At 36.2% G+C, this 15,865-nt stretch overlaps 2 protein-coding genes across 3 annotated transcripts in view; both read right to left on the reverse strand.

Moving 5' to 3' along the window:
• Window positions 1–15,865, reverse strand: part of NMU (neuromedin U) — a 35,048-nt gene that overhangs the window by 1,373 nt on the left and 17,810 nt on the right. Inside the window, exons 4-9 of one of the 2 annotated variants that reach the window (XM_050790637.1) lie at window positions 13,529–13,588; window positions 11,856–11,885; window positions 11,717–11,767; window positions 9,706–9,780; window positions 4,563–4,616; window positions 3,192–3,231 (exon numbers count right to left, since the gene is read on the reverse strand). In XM_050790637.1, the coding sequence (XP_050646594.1) occupies window positions 3,196–3,231; window positions 4,563–4,616; window positions 9,706–9,780; window positions 11,717–11,767; window positions 11,856–11,885; window positions 13,529–13,588 (306 nt within the window). In that variant the 3' untranslated portion in view covers window positions 3,192–3,195. Of the gene's footprint in view, window positions 1–3,191; window positions 3,232–4,562; window positions 4,617–9,341; window positions 9,781–11,716; window positions 11,768–11,855; window positions 11,886–13,528; window positions 13,589–15,865 lie in introns of those variants that run through there. The other variant, XM_050790636.1, reaches the window with a different exon arrangement.
• Window positions 1,429–2,162, reverse strand: LOC126954764 (thymosin beta-4-like). Its single transcript, XM_050790642.1, has one exon. The coding sequence runs from the start codon at window positions 2,083–2,085 to the stop codon at window positions 1,852–1,854; it is 234 nt and encodes a 77-aa protein (XP_050646599.1). The 5' UTR covers window positions 2,086–2,162; the 3' UTR covers window positions 1,429–1,851.

The raw sequence follows: 15,865 nt of genomic DNA on the forward strand, positions 1-15,865 counted from the left end.
CATAATTTATCAGGCCTCTTCTGAAGCAGGAGTTAATACCAAACACAGTTTGCAAATTCAAGTTCCTAATTAGGTCCCATGAGCACATTAAATTTTTCCTTCGCTTTTCCACTATTTGAATCTTTTCTTTCTTTCTTTTCTAATTGAATTGGCTAACACATTAAGAACTACATTAAATAAGAAATTAGAGAGTATCTTTATCTTGTTCCTGACATTAATGGAAATGCTCCAAAGTGTTTCACTAACAAGCCAGCTACTGTACTAACTTGGTTTGAGACCATTATATAAATCATGTCAAGAAAGGCTTAATCTCTTCCTAATAGATCAGAAATTGATGTGAAATTTTACCAAAAGTATCTATTGAGATTATCATATAATTTTTCTTCTAATAGTGAAAACTTTTAACACACTTCTTAATGTTGAACCATCCTTGAGTTGCTGGAACAAATCTTACTTAGTGGAGTCATAAAATTATTTAAGTATACTGATGAATACTATTTTATAATATTCCTTTAAAATTTTTACATTAATATTTATAAACACAATTGACGTACAGATTTTTTATACTATTTTTTAAGTTTTGGTATTAATATTATGCTGGCTTCATGAAAATATTTGGTAGTTTTTCTTCTTTCTCTGAGCTGAAAAAATTCAAAATTATTGGCTTAGCACTTTTTGAGGGTATATTGTGGGTATAGTTTTTTTTTTTCTTTTTTTTGAGACAGTATAATTTTGAATGAGTCGTTTCTTTATTTTTTTTCTTTTTCTTTTTTTTTTTTTTTTTTTTTTTTTTGCTCTTGATGACCAGATTGGAGTGCAATGGTGTGATCTCAGCTCACTACAACCTCTGCCTCCTGGGTTTAAGTGATTCTCCTGCCTAAGCCTCCCAAGTAGCTGGGATTATAGGCATGCACTACCACACCTGGCTAATTTTGTATTTTTAGTAGAGACGGGATTTCTCCATGTTGGTCAGGCTGGTCTTGAACTCCTGACTTCAGTTTCTTTATTTTTGAAGGTGATCCACCCACCTTGGCCTCCCAAAGTGCTGGGATTACAGGCCTGAGCTACTGCGCCTGGCCAAGGGTATAATTTCTAGATAACATTTTCCAATTTTCCCCCATACCTATTAGTCCGTTTAGTGTTTTTCTTTTTTCTGAGGTCAATTTTGGTAGCACCTACTTTATTAGACAATCCTCCATTTTATCCAGGTTTCCAAACTGATATGTGGAGAGATGTGCAAAGTACTCTTTTGTGATTTTTATTTCTTCTGTTTTAATTTCTCTTTTCATTGTACTTTTCTATATTTTTGATTTTACCCTTTTTCTTGATTACACTAGGCCAATTTAATTTTTGCAAAGAATTACTATAAAAAAAGAATTACTATAGATTTTTGCTTTGTTTACTGTCCTCCTTCTTTACTGCTTTTTTTTTTTAAGTTTTTAAACTTTTCATTTGCATATTAAAAAAATTGTGCATTCCAATAATTAAAATCATTTGAGCAAAAAAAAAAAAAAAAAAAGGCACTCTGATTAAACTGCATTACATCCTGCAGGACACCTTGGGCCAGCTTGGTTTTACTCTAGATTTCACTGTCGTCCCACCCCACTTCTTCCACCCCACTTCTTCCTTCACCAACATGCAAGTTCTTTCCTTCCCTGCCAGCCAGATAGACAGATGAGAGAGGCTGGCGCGGCCTTCGTTGTCAGTAGTTCTTTGATGTGAAAGGGACAGTACAGTCATTTAAACTTGACCCAACCTCTTTGCATCTTACAAAGTTAAACAGCTAAAAGAAGTAAAATAAGAAGGCAATGCTTGTGGAATGTACAGTGCATATTGGTGGCGCATGCCTCTTTACGATTCGCCTGCTTGCTTCTCCTGTTCCATCGTTTCTTTGGAAGGCAGTGGATTTTTCTCTTGCGTCTCTGTCTTCTTCAGTTTCGAGTTACCGAATTTCTCGATCTCAGCCATATCGGGTTTGTCAGACATGGTTGCGGAGGGAAAGCGGAGCCAGGCACGCGAGAACAAGCGAAGTCTGGTCTGCACAGTGGCCACCACCGAGTTGTCCTGTTTTACTGTTTTTAACATCAATTTCTTCTTTCATTTTTATAACTTCCTTCTGCCCTCTTGAAGTTTACTTTGTTGTTATTTTGTTTTTATTTTATTTATTTATTTTTTTTAAGATAAGTTCTTGTTCTATTGCCTTGGCTGGAGTGCAGAGGAAAGACATAGCTCACAGCCTCAAACTCCTGGGCTCAAGCTATCCTCCCATCTCAGCCTCTGAAGTAGGTAGGACTACACGCATGCGCCACCACATCTGGCTAATTTTTTTCTTAAGTTTTTGTAGAGATGGGGTCTCAAAATCCTGTGCTCAAGTGATCCTCATGCCCTAGCCTCTCAAAGTGATAGGATTACAGTCATGAGCCACTTGCCCAGTCTAAAATGAATGATATATTTGAAAAAATACGTTCAGCATAAAATCTGGATTTAGGATTACAAAAGCTTAGTAGAATACACTTTTATTTCTGTGGTGTAAATTTATTGATCTGCATTTGGGGTTGATTTCAACATTTATTGTCTAATAAAATATTAGGATTAACATATTTATTAAACATGTGGGAACAGTCAACAGCTACTAAATTTCTACTGTATGTCCAGCACTGAGGTAGAAATTCTGGCAGCACGAAAGAAGAAGTCATTCTCTCATGTCTTTCCACATTTTAAAAAATTCTCTAGAAACCAGTAAATCACCAGCTTTTACAAAGAATCTTTGAGTATTGGTTATTTAGATGACAGAAGTACTTTCGGTCTGTAAATCTTGGCCCATTATGGTAGACACTGATTACTGCAATAAGAATTCATTCCTTGACATATCCTACTTGCACAATAAATGATGATAAGATCAATGTCTACAAAATCACTTATGATAATTATTACTGTGACATAGTCTGAGGAATAAATGACATGGGCAAAGCAAATGAGGCCCTAAAATACTGGTATTTTCTCATTACAATAAAGCCCTTACAGCTCCTATCATTGTAGTATTTATATGGGACATTCATGTACATATGCAATCAAATAATAGAAATATATTTAGCATAATTTAATTTGTGACTGTTTGAAAACAACAGAAAATGTCAAACTGTGTTGAACTGTGAAATGCATACCATTTTATTTATTTATTTCTCACATACCATTTTAAATGAACCCTGCTGACCTTCTTCCATTCCGTGGCTGAAAAATAATAGATTAGAAATAAATCAGTGTAACTAAAGATGGAAGCTAATAGTCATAGGAACAGATTGATGACTTAGAGGAGTATTTAATGTGCATCACAATCATCTAGAGGGCTTTTTACAACATAGACTGCTGGACTCCTTAGCCAGAATTTCTGATTTAGTAAGTCTGAGAATCCTAAGAAATTTGTATTTCTAACAAGTTCTGAGGTGATGCTAATGCTGCAAAGACCACCATGAACTAGATGCTATTTGACTTTAATTATTTCCTTGATGGTACCAACATTTTAAAACAAATGTTCTCAATTTTAATTTGATATGAACCAAAAGGAACTTACTGAAGTCAGGGCTGTTTAGCTGCTTACTCCTTCCTGCTATCAGTCCAATTTCTTCATTCAATCCATTCTCTAATTTGCTATTAGAATTATTTTCCAAAAGGCAAATCTTACATTTGCCCCCTCCTTAGCCTTTAGTGTAAAGCTGAAATCTCTTAGCTAAATATTTCATCAACCACTTCCCATTGATTCTTCAGGATTCAGCTCATGAAGCTTCTCTGTACCTCTTCCATTCCCCAGCTGGAGTTAAATGCTTTTCTTTTGGAAACCACAGCCCTTGGATTACAAGTGCATTTCACACAGTACTTTATATTTGTTTACTTATCTGCTTTCTCTTAGAGCCTATCTAAACTCCTAGAGCACAGGAATGGAATCCTATCTGTCTTTATAGTCCCAGCCCTTGGTACATTGCTCAGCACCCAGTAGAAGTTCAATAAATACTTGTTGAACTAATTAATTAAAACTTTCTGGTAATGTATTAAGGATGCAAATATTTTGCAAAGTGTAGCTGCCTAGAATAAAAACACATTTTATAGACAATGTGGACAAACAAAATCAGAAATGTAATCCCAAAATTCTGTCTACTTATACCTTTTATTATGATTGGTTCTTTTAATTTTAAGAATTTGTGAATTCTCTTCCAATCTACTGAGTTAAAAATTTTGTAAATAATTCCATAGAAATAAGGAATAGTGTATCTTTAAGACACCTATTTTCTATACACAAAATGTCATAGAATTAAAGTGTCAAATAGGTGACTGTTACTGGAGGTGTTTAAACATGAGCAATAGATCAAAGGAGAGATCAGAGATACTATGGTATTGAAGCAATAAAGTGGTGACAGAAGTGAATGTCAGACTGTAACACCTGATGCCAAACATCTATAAACTTTAAAACTTAATTGAAATGTAAAAGTTAATTAAATACACAGTGAACATGTTTTTAAATTTTGATGTAGATTGATTTTTTTAAAAAAAATACAGTATGTACCTACCCTGAATAAAAAATATCCTCGACTTTGACTTGCAAAGGGACTTTGGAATTCTTCCTAGAAGAGAAAATGAGGGCATTACAAATCAAATAACACTAAAAATAAGTGCAAATTCTCCTTGCAAGTACATTGAGGGTCAGAATTACTTTCAACTATCATAACTAAACATAGAGGAAATCAGGGACTTGAATAGAGAATTTTTGTATTATACCTGAAAATTTTCAACAACTAGTAGTATCATCAGAATCTTATATTTAGAAATAATTTCCTTATCAGTGTGACCAATTTGCCTTTCAGGAATTTTGTCAGTTGTAGGTGAATTCATCAATAAGTAGAAAGAGAAATGACAGACACTTCATAATTGACTATATTTAAATTCTCCTTTCAGCATTTTGTTAGAATGAAATAATTTATTTAAAATACATATTGCATGTGTTAACACATGAACAGGGGGAAATACAAAACAGAATTGTGTCAAAGCTAAAAAATATTATACAATATTTCTACAGAAATGTAGTTTGAAATTAAGGGACAAATTTGGTAAATTATGTTTATTTGATGAAGCTTTAGGACAGATGTTCCTAATATAATTATATATGCAGAATGTTAATTTTTAAATTTCCAAATATTAATAGGAATGACCCAATTATTCATAATAAGTATATCTTTTTCTTAAACATTTCATTTTAAACTTTGTGAAAAAAATACATTAACATTTTATGGTTTCCATAAAATTGGCTTATAGCTTCCTATTTTCATTAACAATTATCTATATCATAAAAGCATTATCAGCATGGCTATCACCATGAAATCTGTCAGCCAAGACCTTTTTCAACTATTTTATAATATGAATACTATCATATTAAATTCTAAGAAATGGCTCTGATATATGTTTAAATTCTGAAATACTTAGTTTGCAACAAATGTATCTTAAATTCTCAATATAGTATTTAATTTTCATCTTTACTATAACTCCCCAAATTACTTAATATTGAAAAAATCTGTATTTAAAAATGTACATACTGTATACATGTATCAAAATATCACATGTACCCCCAAAATATGTATAACTATAATATACCAATGAAAAATAAAAAATAAAGTTTTAAGTTTTCAAAATTAAAAAAAATGTACACATATAAACCATATGTTTATATACCTATGTAAGCAACGTTCTCAGCTGGGTACAGTGGTTAATGCTTGTAATCTGAGCACTTTGGGAGACTGATGTGGGAGGATCACTTGAGCCCAGGAGTTTGAGACCAGCCTCGGCAACATAGAGAGACCTAGTCTCTAAAAATAATAAAAAAATTTAGCCAGGTGTGATGGCACACACCTGTGGACCCAATTCCTCAGGCTCCTCAGGAGGCTGAGGTGGGAGGATTGCCTGAGCCCAGGAGGTCAAGGCTGCAGTAAGCCATGAAAACGTCACTGCACTCCAGCCTAGGTGACAGAGAAAAACGCCGTCTCAAAAAAAAAAAAAAAAAAAAAAAAAAAAAAAAAAAAAAAATTCAAATGCATATCATATTAAAGAGAAAATACTAAAAGGCAGGACAAAATGTAAATGTAAATTTAAATGTGCCAAATATTTAAAACTTCCAAATGCAAAACCCAAACATACAGATCTTTTTAGAGTCTTATCATTAAGCATAGAGTAGTATATAAAATAATTTGGGAGGTAGAGATAAAAAAAAGATGTGGGAATGAAATTGGAAGATGTCTAGCAATCAAAATTTAAGAAAAGTGTTTTAAGATCTAAAACCTCATTTCTTCAAGAATCCAAAATATTTCACTATCAAAGATACATTTTAAAATTAGATGACTTAGGCCCAGCAAAGCGAACACTCTCCTACAATTGCATTTCTATTCATCTTTTAAATTATTTTCTTTCGTAGGTTTCTAGGAAACTTGACTGGCTGCAAAATACCCTTAAGATTTATCATTTGTCTGAAAATATAGATGATATCACTGAAGGTGGAAAATTCACTCAATGTACTAAACTGGCCACAATACTGAGTGATTAGCTTTGGTTTTGTAAATCACGGCACTGAAATAATGTAGTCATACTAATGATTGTTGGTGTCTTTTAAGAAACTGAATCTTTAAGTTGAAATTGTTTACTAATTCATAACTCAAGCAAATACTTTAAGAAGTAAAAGTTAAATCAAAAAAGCATGTATTACTTCTAGAGTTTGATGACAACTACTTTTTTCTTCATTCTGCAAATTCTAATATTTTAAGGGGCTACTGCCTAAGATCTTACATTTCTCTTTACAGTTGGCATCAGATATTGTCTTCTTTGATGGAAGCTTCATTTAAGAATGTGAAGATTCTGGCCGGGTGCGGTGGCTCAAGCCTGTAATCCCAGCACTTTGGGAGGCCGAGGTGGGTGGATCACGAGGTCAGGAGGTCGAGACCATCCTGGCTAACACGGTGAAACCCCATCTCTATTAAAAATACAAAAAAATTAGCCGGGCGTGGTGGCAGGCGCCTGTAGTCCCAGCTACTCAGGAGGCTGAGGCAGGAGAATGTCATGAACCCGGGAGGTGGAGCTTGCAGTGAGCCGAGATCGTGCCACTGTACTCCAGCATGGGCGACAGAGTGAGACTCCGTCTAAAAAAAAAAAAAAAAAAAAAAAAAAAAAAAAAAAAAAAAAAAAAAAAAAGAATGTGAAGATTCTAGGGAGGAAATACTGGCCATAAAAATAAATTTTGAGGAATATATTCACCTAAACTCTATGCGTTTTTAAAAGTGTCTGAAAACTTTGGGTAGCATTTTAAGAAGAATAAATTAAATATGGTATTGAAATTAAAGAAAACTTTGATCTGAACTCAAATTTTTTTCGTTTGTTTGTTTTGAGACGTAGTCTTGCTCTGTCACCCAGGCTGGAGTGCAGTGGCACGATCTCAGCTTACTGCAACCTCTGCCCCCCTGATTCAAACTATTCTCCCGCCTCAGCCTCCCAAGTAGCCGGGATTACAGGTGCCGCCACCACGCCCAGCTAATTTTTTTTTTTTTTTGTATTTTTAGTAGAGACGAGATTTCATCATGATGGACAGGCTGGTCTCAAACTCCTGACAGGTGATCCACCCACCTGGGCCTCCCAAAGTGCTGGGATTACAAGCGTGAACCACCGTGCCCAGCCTGAATTCAACTTTTAATAATAAAATACATAATTTAAAAATAACATAATAAAAGTACCCAAGATTAAACTATAAAGGATACAGCATAGTGAAAAAAAGTTTGCCTAGATCAGAAGCCAGAAGACTATTTTGCACTTTCTCTTACTAATACGATCTTGGGAAACTCCTTCAACTATTCTGACTTGCTTTCCCTTTTGTAAATGGGAAATAATACTTGTAAAGTACTAACAGAGTTCCTCAAAGAATAAAATAAGACTGAAAATTATAATGTATTACAGCAAGGGAAGGCATTACTTAAAAATAATCCTAGAGGCGGGGCGCGGTGGCTCATGCCCGTAATCCCAGCACTTTGGGAGGCCGAGGTGGGTGGATCACGAGGTCAGGAGATCCAGACCATCCTGGCTAACACAGTGAAACCCCGTCTCTACTAAAAATGCAAAAAATTAGCCGGGCGTGGTGGCGGGCGCCTGTAATCCCAGCTCCTCGGGAGGCTGAGGCAGGAGAATGGCGTGAACATGGGGGGCGGAGCTTGCAGTGAGCCAAGATCACACCACTGTACTCCAGCCTGGGTGACAGAGCGAGACTCCGTCTCAAAAAACAAAAACAAAAAAGTATATAATATATATGTATACAAAATAATTGCAGAAATCATCAGTGTCACAAGGGTTAGGATTCTTTTTTTTTCTTTTCTTTTTTTTTTTTTTTTTTTGAGACGGAGTCTCGCACTGTCACTCAGGCTGCAGGGCAGTGGCAAGATTTCGGCTTACTGCAACCTTCGCCTCCCCCGTTCAAGTGATTCTCCTCCCGAGTAGCTGGGATCACAGGCGCCCACCGCCACACCCGGCTAATTTTTGTATTTTTAGTAAAGACGGGGTTTCACCATGTTGGCCAGAGTGGTCTCAAACTCCTGACCTCAAATGATCCACCCACCTAGCCTCCCAAAGTGCTGGGATTACAGGCGTGAGCCACAAGAGTTAGGATTCTTTTTAAATGACTGTGAAAACTCCACAACGTAACACAGTTAGACTGTATTAAAGTGGTTACATTCATCTTACACATATTGGCAAAATAGCTAGGATGGCAAGCTTTCTGCTCAAGTATTTAAATGTTGTTAAGAGTAGGCCAGGCCTGGTGGCTCACACCTGTTATCCCTTCAATTTTGGAAGGTCCAGGTGGGTGGATCCCTGGACTTAGGTCACATTTTTTTGTTGAAAAAACCAAAGTATATATATTTAGTTTCTGATATTTACTTCACGAACCATAGTCTTACCAACTTGTTTTTTTTTTTTTTTTGAGACGGAGTCTTGCTCTGTCACCCAAGCTGGAGTGCAGTGCAACCTCTGCCTCATGGGTTCAAGCGATTCTTATGCCTCAGCCTCCGAGTAACTGGGATTACAGGCATGCGCCAATATGCCTGGCTAACTTTTTTTTTTTTTTTTTTGTATTTTTAGTAGAGACGGGGTTTCGCCATGTTGCCAAGGCTGGTCTCGAACTCCTGACCTCAAGGGATCCACTCACCTGGACCTTCAAAGTTGAAGGGATTACAGGTGTGAGCCACCAGGCCTGGCCTGCTCTTAAGAACATTTAAATACTTGCAGAAAGCTTGCCATCCTAGCTATTTGCCAAGCTGGATACAGAGGGGCAGTACATTGTCCTTTATTTGTTCTCTTATTCCTACCTAAGGACTGGATACAAGCTTTCTTAAACCAAGAATAGATTTTCTCACCAAGAGAGTCATGGCTTTTGGAAAACAGTGTAGTTCCAACTTTCCTCAATGTCCACAGCTTCAGCTAGAAGGGACACAATATTGCAGGGGTCCATGGAAGGGCGGCTTGAACAATTCTCTTCTACTCTGCAAACAGATGCTCTTACGTTGGCTAACTGGGTATTAGTGTGGGCTTATCCTGAAGAGCAGCATTTGATGAACTACCACAGCTGGGAATTAACAGAAAGGGCTGCCCCATGCGGAATGGCAAAGCCAGCATGCAGTTTGTATTACATACGTCCACTCTGAATCTCTTCATTCTTCTCTCATGCAGGTGAGGAACGAGCTGCAGCAACGGATGCACAACAGATGACTGAGAGGACATGAACACACACGCGATGAGCACTGGCCATCAAGACGCTTCCTATTTGTTTTTGTTTTTACCCACTAAACTTGTCCCAGACAAAACGGAAAATTAAAGATGTCACCTAAAACAGCTCTTCGGGAGCAATTCAAAGAACTATGGAGAATGAACCAAGAGATGGGATAAAATTTGGTAGCTCTACACTGGGATTTTTGTCCTCATATTGAGAAGAAGCACTTTCCCAACAGCTGCAGCTCTCTCGTGAATTGTCAGCAAGTAAAACCCCTCATTGCCTCTTTGAGAGGCAAAAGGCAGTCTGTCTGTTACTAGACTTAGTCAGAATAATTCGGGCCAGGCAAAACCCACACTGCCAGTAGCAATTTTCCACTATAAACATGTTTATCTGGAAGATTATACTATACACACATCTAATAACCTCCTTTATAAATTATATACTTAAAATAGAAACATTGGGAGCAACACAACAATGTGTGAAAATGACAATGTGTTCTCGATAGTGAAAACTGTGACTAAGATACATTTTCCCAAAATGTAAAGGTGCCAAGCCAAAGAAAATGAAAGCACACTTGAGATATATAGCTACCTACCTGCTATGGCTGCATTTTTAAAAAAGGTATGGGTCACACTGAGACTTCTCATTAATGTTAAATTCATTTATGACATGGATTATGTTGAGCCCTATATAACAGTTATCTGTTAACTAATTCAACTTGTACTTGGTGTAAAGCCAGTATAATCTTTCGCCTCCTCATATGTTAAGAATATTCCATGTGATAAATATTTCAAACTGAGTTTAAGATTACAGTTACCTTTCCATAGGTATGTATCTGCTTAAAATACACTATGCTCCTCATTCCCTAAATTGGTTCACGGAAGTGAATCACAAGTGTGGAAATAATATTATAGTCAAATAATTTCTAAGTATTCTAGATTGAAACACCAAGTAGGCTGGTTAGCATTTTTAAAATCCATGCCTACAAAAAGAAAAACTACTGCTAATACTACATGATTTTAAAGTGAACTGAATTCAAGTTACTGGTTTTTGGCTAACCTTAGAGAATACATTCGCACATTAAATGTCTAATTACTAATAAGAACATCTTAGGAATAGAAGAGGATATTTCTAATTATATTTAATTACATTTTCGACAATCATCCTTTAAAATAAAAAATGCCCTTGGATCAAATGATTTTTTAATTTGCAACAACTGCCATCTGAAACAATATGTTTTACTTATTTATTTGCTTTTTTATTTTCTTGGTCTTTAGAATGTGTTTCACAAAAGCAGGGACTTTTCTTTTCTTTCTTTTTTTTTTTTGAGACAGAGTATCACTCTGTCGTCCATGCTAGAGTGCAGTGGCGTGATCTCAGCTCACTGCAACCTCCACCTCCTGGGTACAAGCAATTCTCTTGCCTTAACCTCCCGAGTAGCTGGGACCACAGGCGTGCACCACCACACCTGGCTAATTTTTGTATTTTTATTAGAGACAGGGTTTCACCATGTTGGCAAGGCTGGTCTTGAACTCCAGACCTCAAGTGATCTGCCTGCCTCGGCCTCCCAAACTGCTGGGATTATAGGCACGAGGCACCATGCCTGGCCAGGGATTTCTTTTTTAAATTTTGTTTTATTTATTGCTATATTTCTAGTACCTAGAATTGTGCCTGGCACATAGCATATAGCTAATACTTTGTAAATAACTGTTAAAGAATGAATGAATTAAAGAATGAATTTAATGTACAGGTAGTAATTGACATATAAAATAAATCAAATGGATAATAAATATTGAATTTCATTCTTTTACTCACATATAAACTTTTAAAGTAAAAAATTTGAATTCTGATGTAGCTCTGTTATGCTGCAAAAACAGGTTCATTATTTTAAACAAATATTAGTGATTACTAAGAAGTGGTTCTACAACTTACCACAACATTTGAATTGCCCAACTTCTGTGTCTTCGAATAATGAAATAAGAACTGTTTTAAAAAAGCAGTAAGTTTTACTATAAGAATTAATGGTTTCCTTATTATTTTATAAGGTATAGATTTATGAAAATCATCTTACCCTTTTAGTATTATCTTTTTCATCTTGTTCCTATTGAAAAGAGATATTATATTATTATATATTGTAAAATTTTACTATCTTATATACAATAATTTTATGTTATAGCACATAATTGTTTAAAACACATGACTCATGTTACATATAAAATATGACTGAAATTAGTTAAGCATCCATTGCTCTAAAAATAAATGGGAAATTAATTGAATATTGTTTACAAATACGATGTGCATAAAGATCTCTTTACTGCAACTTTATTCATAAGAGTGAAAAATTGGAAACATCCTAAATATTCAACAGTGGTAGAATGCGAAATTATTATATCATGACATGATGGAATATTCAGAGGAGAAGACTGAAAGAATCACATTAAAGTATTTTTACTGTTTATCACTAAATAAGAAGGTTATGAGTTGTTTTTGATGTCTTTCATAAAACAATTTTTAGCCGGGTGCAGTGGCTCACACCTGTAATCCCAGCACTTTGGGAGGCCGAGGTGGGCAGATCATGAGGTCAGGAGATTGAGACCACCCTGGCTAACACGGTGAAACCCCGTCTCTACTGAAAAAAGACAAAAAATTAGCCGAGCGTGGTGGCACGTGCCTGTAGTCCCAGCTACTTGGGAGGCTGAGGCAGAAGAATGGTTTGAATCCGGGAGGCAGAGCTTGCAGTGAGCCGAGATGATGCCACTGTACTCCAGCCTGGGTAACAGAGCAAGACTCCGTCTCAAAAAAAAAAAAAAAAAAAAAAAAAATTTAAATCGTATAATTCCTTTTTTGTTGTTGTTCTTTCTCACTTGTTTTTAATACAAATGGAAGATCATGAATAAACACCATTGTCATTTATTTTATCTTAATTAGGAAAAAAATCAATTATGCTTTTTGGGACAATGTCACCGATAGAAACAATGGATAAATATACAATTGTAGGCAGAAATTATTTAGTTTCATAAAACATTTATGCTTTCAAATTATCAATTTTTTTCTTTGAATTATTATATATAAAAGGTATGAAAGTCAGAGTGTACCAATGACCACAGATTAAGTTAGAATTGCAAATGAAAAGTATAATTCCAAACCTGAAGCTCTCATTTTTAATAAAGTAGCTTAAAAATAAGTTCATCCATAAGACAGAGATTATAAAATTAGGTATAGTGCTTATGCTACTTTTCAAGTTTCCATCTACCCTCACTGTAGGACAAAAAGTTCTCCCAGAAGAATCAAGTAATTTTAATAAGAAACCAAGACAATGACAATACAATTTGCTTTTGTTTTGCATTCTTAATGTCCTACTCTCCCACAAGGTACAATGTCCTAACCTTTGAACCATTAGATGTGCTTAGCAGCTTAGAAAGATGCATCTGTTCTCCAAAGTAGCATGAGTCAGGGCAAAAAAAGAGAGCCAACATGACCCCATATTTATTCCTCCGGACTGGAACTCATTTTATATTTGATAGGGACATATGATTTCCCTATTAGATTACTGTAAGCTCCATTAATATGATGCTCAATTCTCAGACATCAGAGAAACTGAATTATTTCTTATCCAAAAACAATGTTTCCTCTTCTAACTTGTCTTGGCATGCTTCCTAAATTGAGTATATTTTCTTCCAGGAGAAATTCCAAGAAATTTTTGGATAATTTTTGTCTACAAACAAAACACTATTTCAACCTTACCTGAGGCTTTGGTAGCATTCCCATAATCACAAAGCAAAGCTCCTCCAGTGCATTGGATGCCTGACAGAAATGAGAAGATATGTAAGTTATGCTTCTGCTTTAATGACATTTACATAGAAGAGATAACTATAAAATGTTAGGGGCATGAGGAAATGCTAACTACCTAGAAAAGAATCCTTCCGTAGATTATTAAAACTGCTGGAATCCTTTGATTTCTCTCACAACAAAAACTTGGCTGTAAAAGTAAAGCCTTCCTTCTCACCAGAAACAACAAAAAAAGGTAAGTACTGTACATACGCACTCATGAAGGCTTCCGCTGTGATCTAGATACATAGTTCTCAGCACTTGCTAAAATATTATGAAATTCTATGACTGAGGGTAACAAGGGACAGTGCCAGAAGAGGAATTATTCTTCCCAGCTTGTAGCAAAATCTGCATCTACATGCCAAAGCTGTGAACCTCACTGAATATTACTCATTATTGGCTAATCTGAAAATCCGGCAATTGCTCGAAAACAATGGGAAGTGGAGGAGAAGAAGCCATGTGTGGTGCACCTAATCTGCGTACCACCCTTCCACGTTGCTGACTGCACACCCCAGGATCAGGTTTTTCAAAGCATTCAAACACAGAAGTAGGGCAGGGCTCTGTGGTTAGCAGCCAGCTGGGTGTGGTGAGGAGTAGAAGAAATGGACAAGCAGGGGCGAAACCTGCTTTGCACAGGGTTTAGCACAGTAGCACCATAAACAATTGATTACTTAATATATGCATTTTGGAAGTAATGAAGAACTAGAACAGTGGGGAGGGCAATATAATTAGTGGTTAAAAGTATGAGCTATGGAGTTGGGAAGGCTGTAACTCTACACAGTGCAAATTCCATTTCTGCTCTTTATTAGCTGTGTAACCTTGGGCTGGTTACCTAACCTCTCTAAATTTCTGTTTATTCAGCTCTAAGCTGGGGACGACATCACTGCAGAGAGTTCTTAGAATAATTAAATGTAGGTAAAGTTCTCAGGTTGATTTACAGCTGAAGTGATTCTTAATTTAGAAGTTATATGAAAAAGAGGTCGGGTGCAGGGGCTCTCGCCTGTAATCCCAGCACTTTGGGATGCTGAGGCAGGCGGATCTCCTGAGGTCAGGAATTCGAGATCAGCCTGGCCAACATGGTGAAACCTAGTCTCTACTAAAATACAAAAAATTAGCTAGGCATGGTAGCACGCGCCTGTAATTCCAGCTACTAGGGAGGCTGAGGCAGGAGAATCACTTGAACCTGGGAGGCAGAGGTTGCAGTGAGCTGAGGTGGCGCCACTGCACTCCAGCCTGGATGACGGAGTGAGACTCTGTCTCAAAAAAAAAAAAAAAAAAAGAGAGAGATATGAAAATAATTGTTCAGGGCCTCAAGTAGTCTCACCTTCTCTCCCTTTGAACAACTACATGCTTGACATGGTTGGTTGTGGTTCGAGATGCAGGTGGAGTCGACAGTTTTCCTGTGCACCCTTCCTAGCATCAGAGGTCTGCTTTGTTCTCTTCATTCCATTTGTTTGCTTGTCATGCAAATTCTTGGGTTATTTATTAATAATGCCTCACATGTACATAGTGTTTCAATAAATTATAAAACACTTTCATATACAGTCATGCACCACATAATGGCATTTCAGTCAATCAGTCAATGATAGAGTGCATATACAATGGTGGTCACATAAGATTATTATGAAGCTGAAAAATTCCTATCATCTAGTCATAGCTTGATGATCCTGACCTGTGTAGGCCTAGACTAATATGAATGCTTATGTCTTCATTTTTAACAACAAAGTTTAAAAAGTCAAAAAAAAATTCTTTTTAATTTCAAAAGCTTATAGAATGAGGATATAAAGAAAGAAAATATTTACATACACCTGTTCAACGAATTTGTGTTGTAAGCCAAGTGTCATTACAAAAGAGAAAAAAGTTCTAAAATATTAAAAAGTTGGCCAGGAACGGTGGCTCATGCCTGTAATCCCAGCACTTTGAGAGGCCGAGGTGGAAGAATTGCTTGAGCCCAGGAGTTTCAGACCAGCCTGGACAACATAGCAAGATCCTGTCTTTACAAAAAATACAAAAAATTAGCCAGGTGTGGTGATGCATGCCTATAGTCCCAGCTACTCAGGAGGCTGAAATGGGAAGATCATCTGAGCCCAGGAGTTCGAGTCTACAGTGAGCCATGATTATGCCACTGCACTCCAGCCTGGATGACAGAGTGAGATCCTGTCTTGAAAAAAAAAAAAATTAATAAGTTTATAAAGTATAAAAGTTATAGTAAGCTAAGGTTAATTTATTATTGAAGAGAGAAAAATTTTTAAA

The sequence above is a fragment of the Macaca thibetana genome, chromosome 5 (genome assembly GCF_024542745.1).
Source record: "Macaca thibetana thibetana isolate TM-01 chromosome 5, ASM2454274v1, whole genome shotgun sequence".
Taxonomy (NCBI): Eukaryota; Metazoa; Chordata; class Mammalia; order Primates; family Cercopithecidae; genus Macaca; species Macaca thibetana.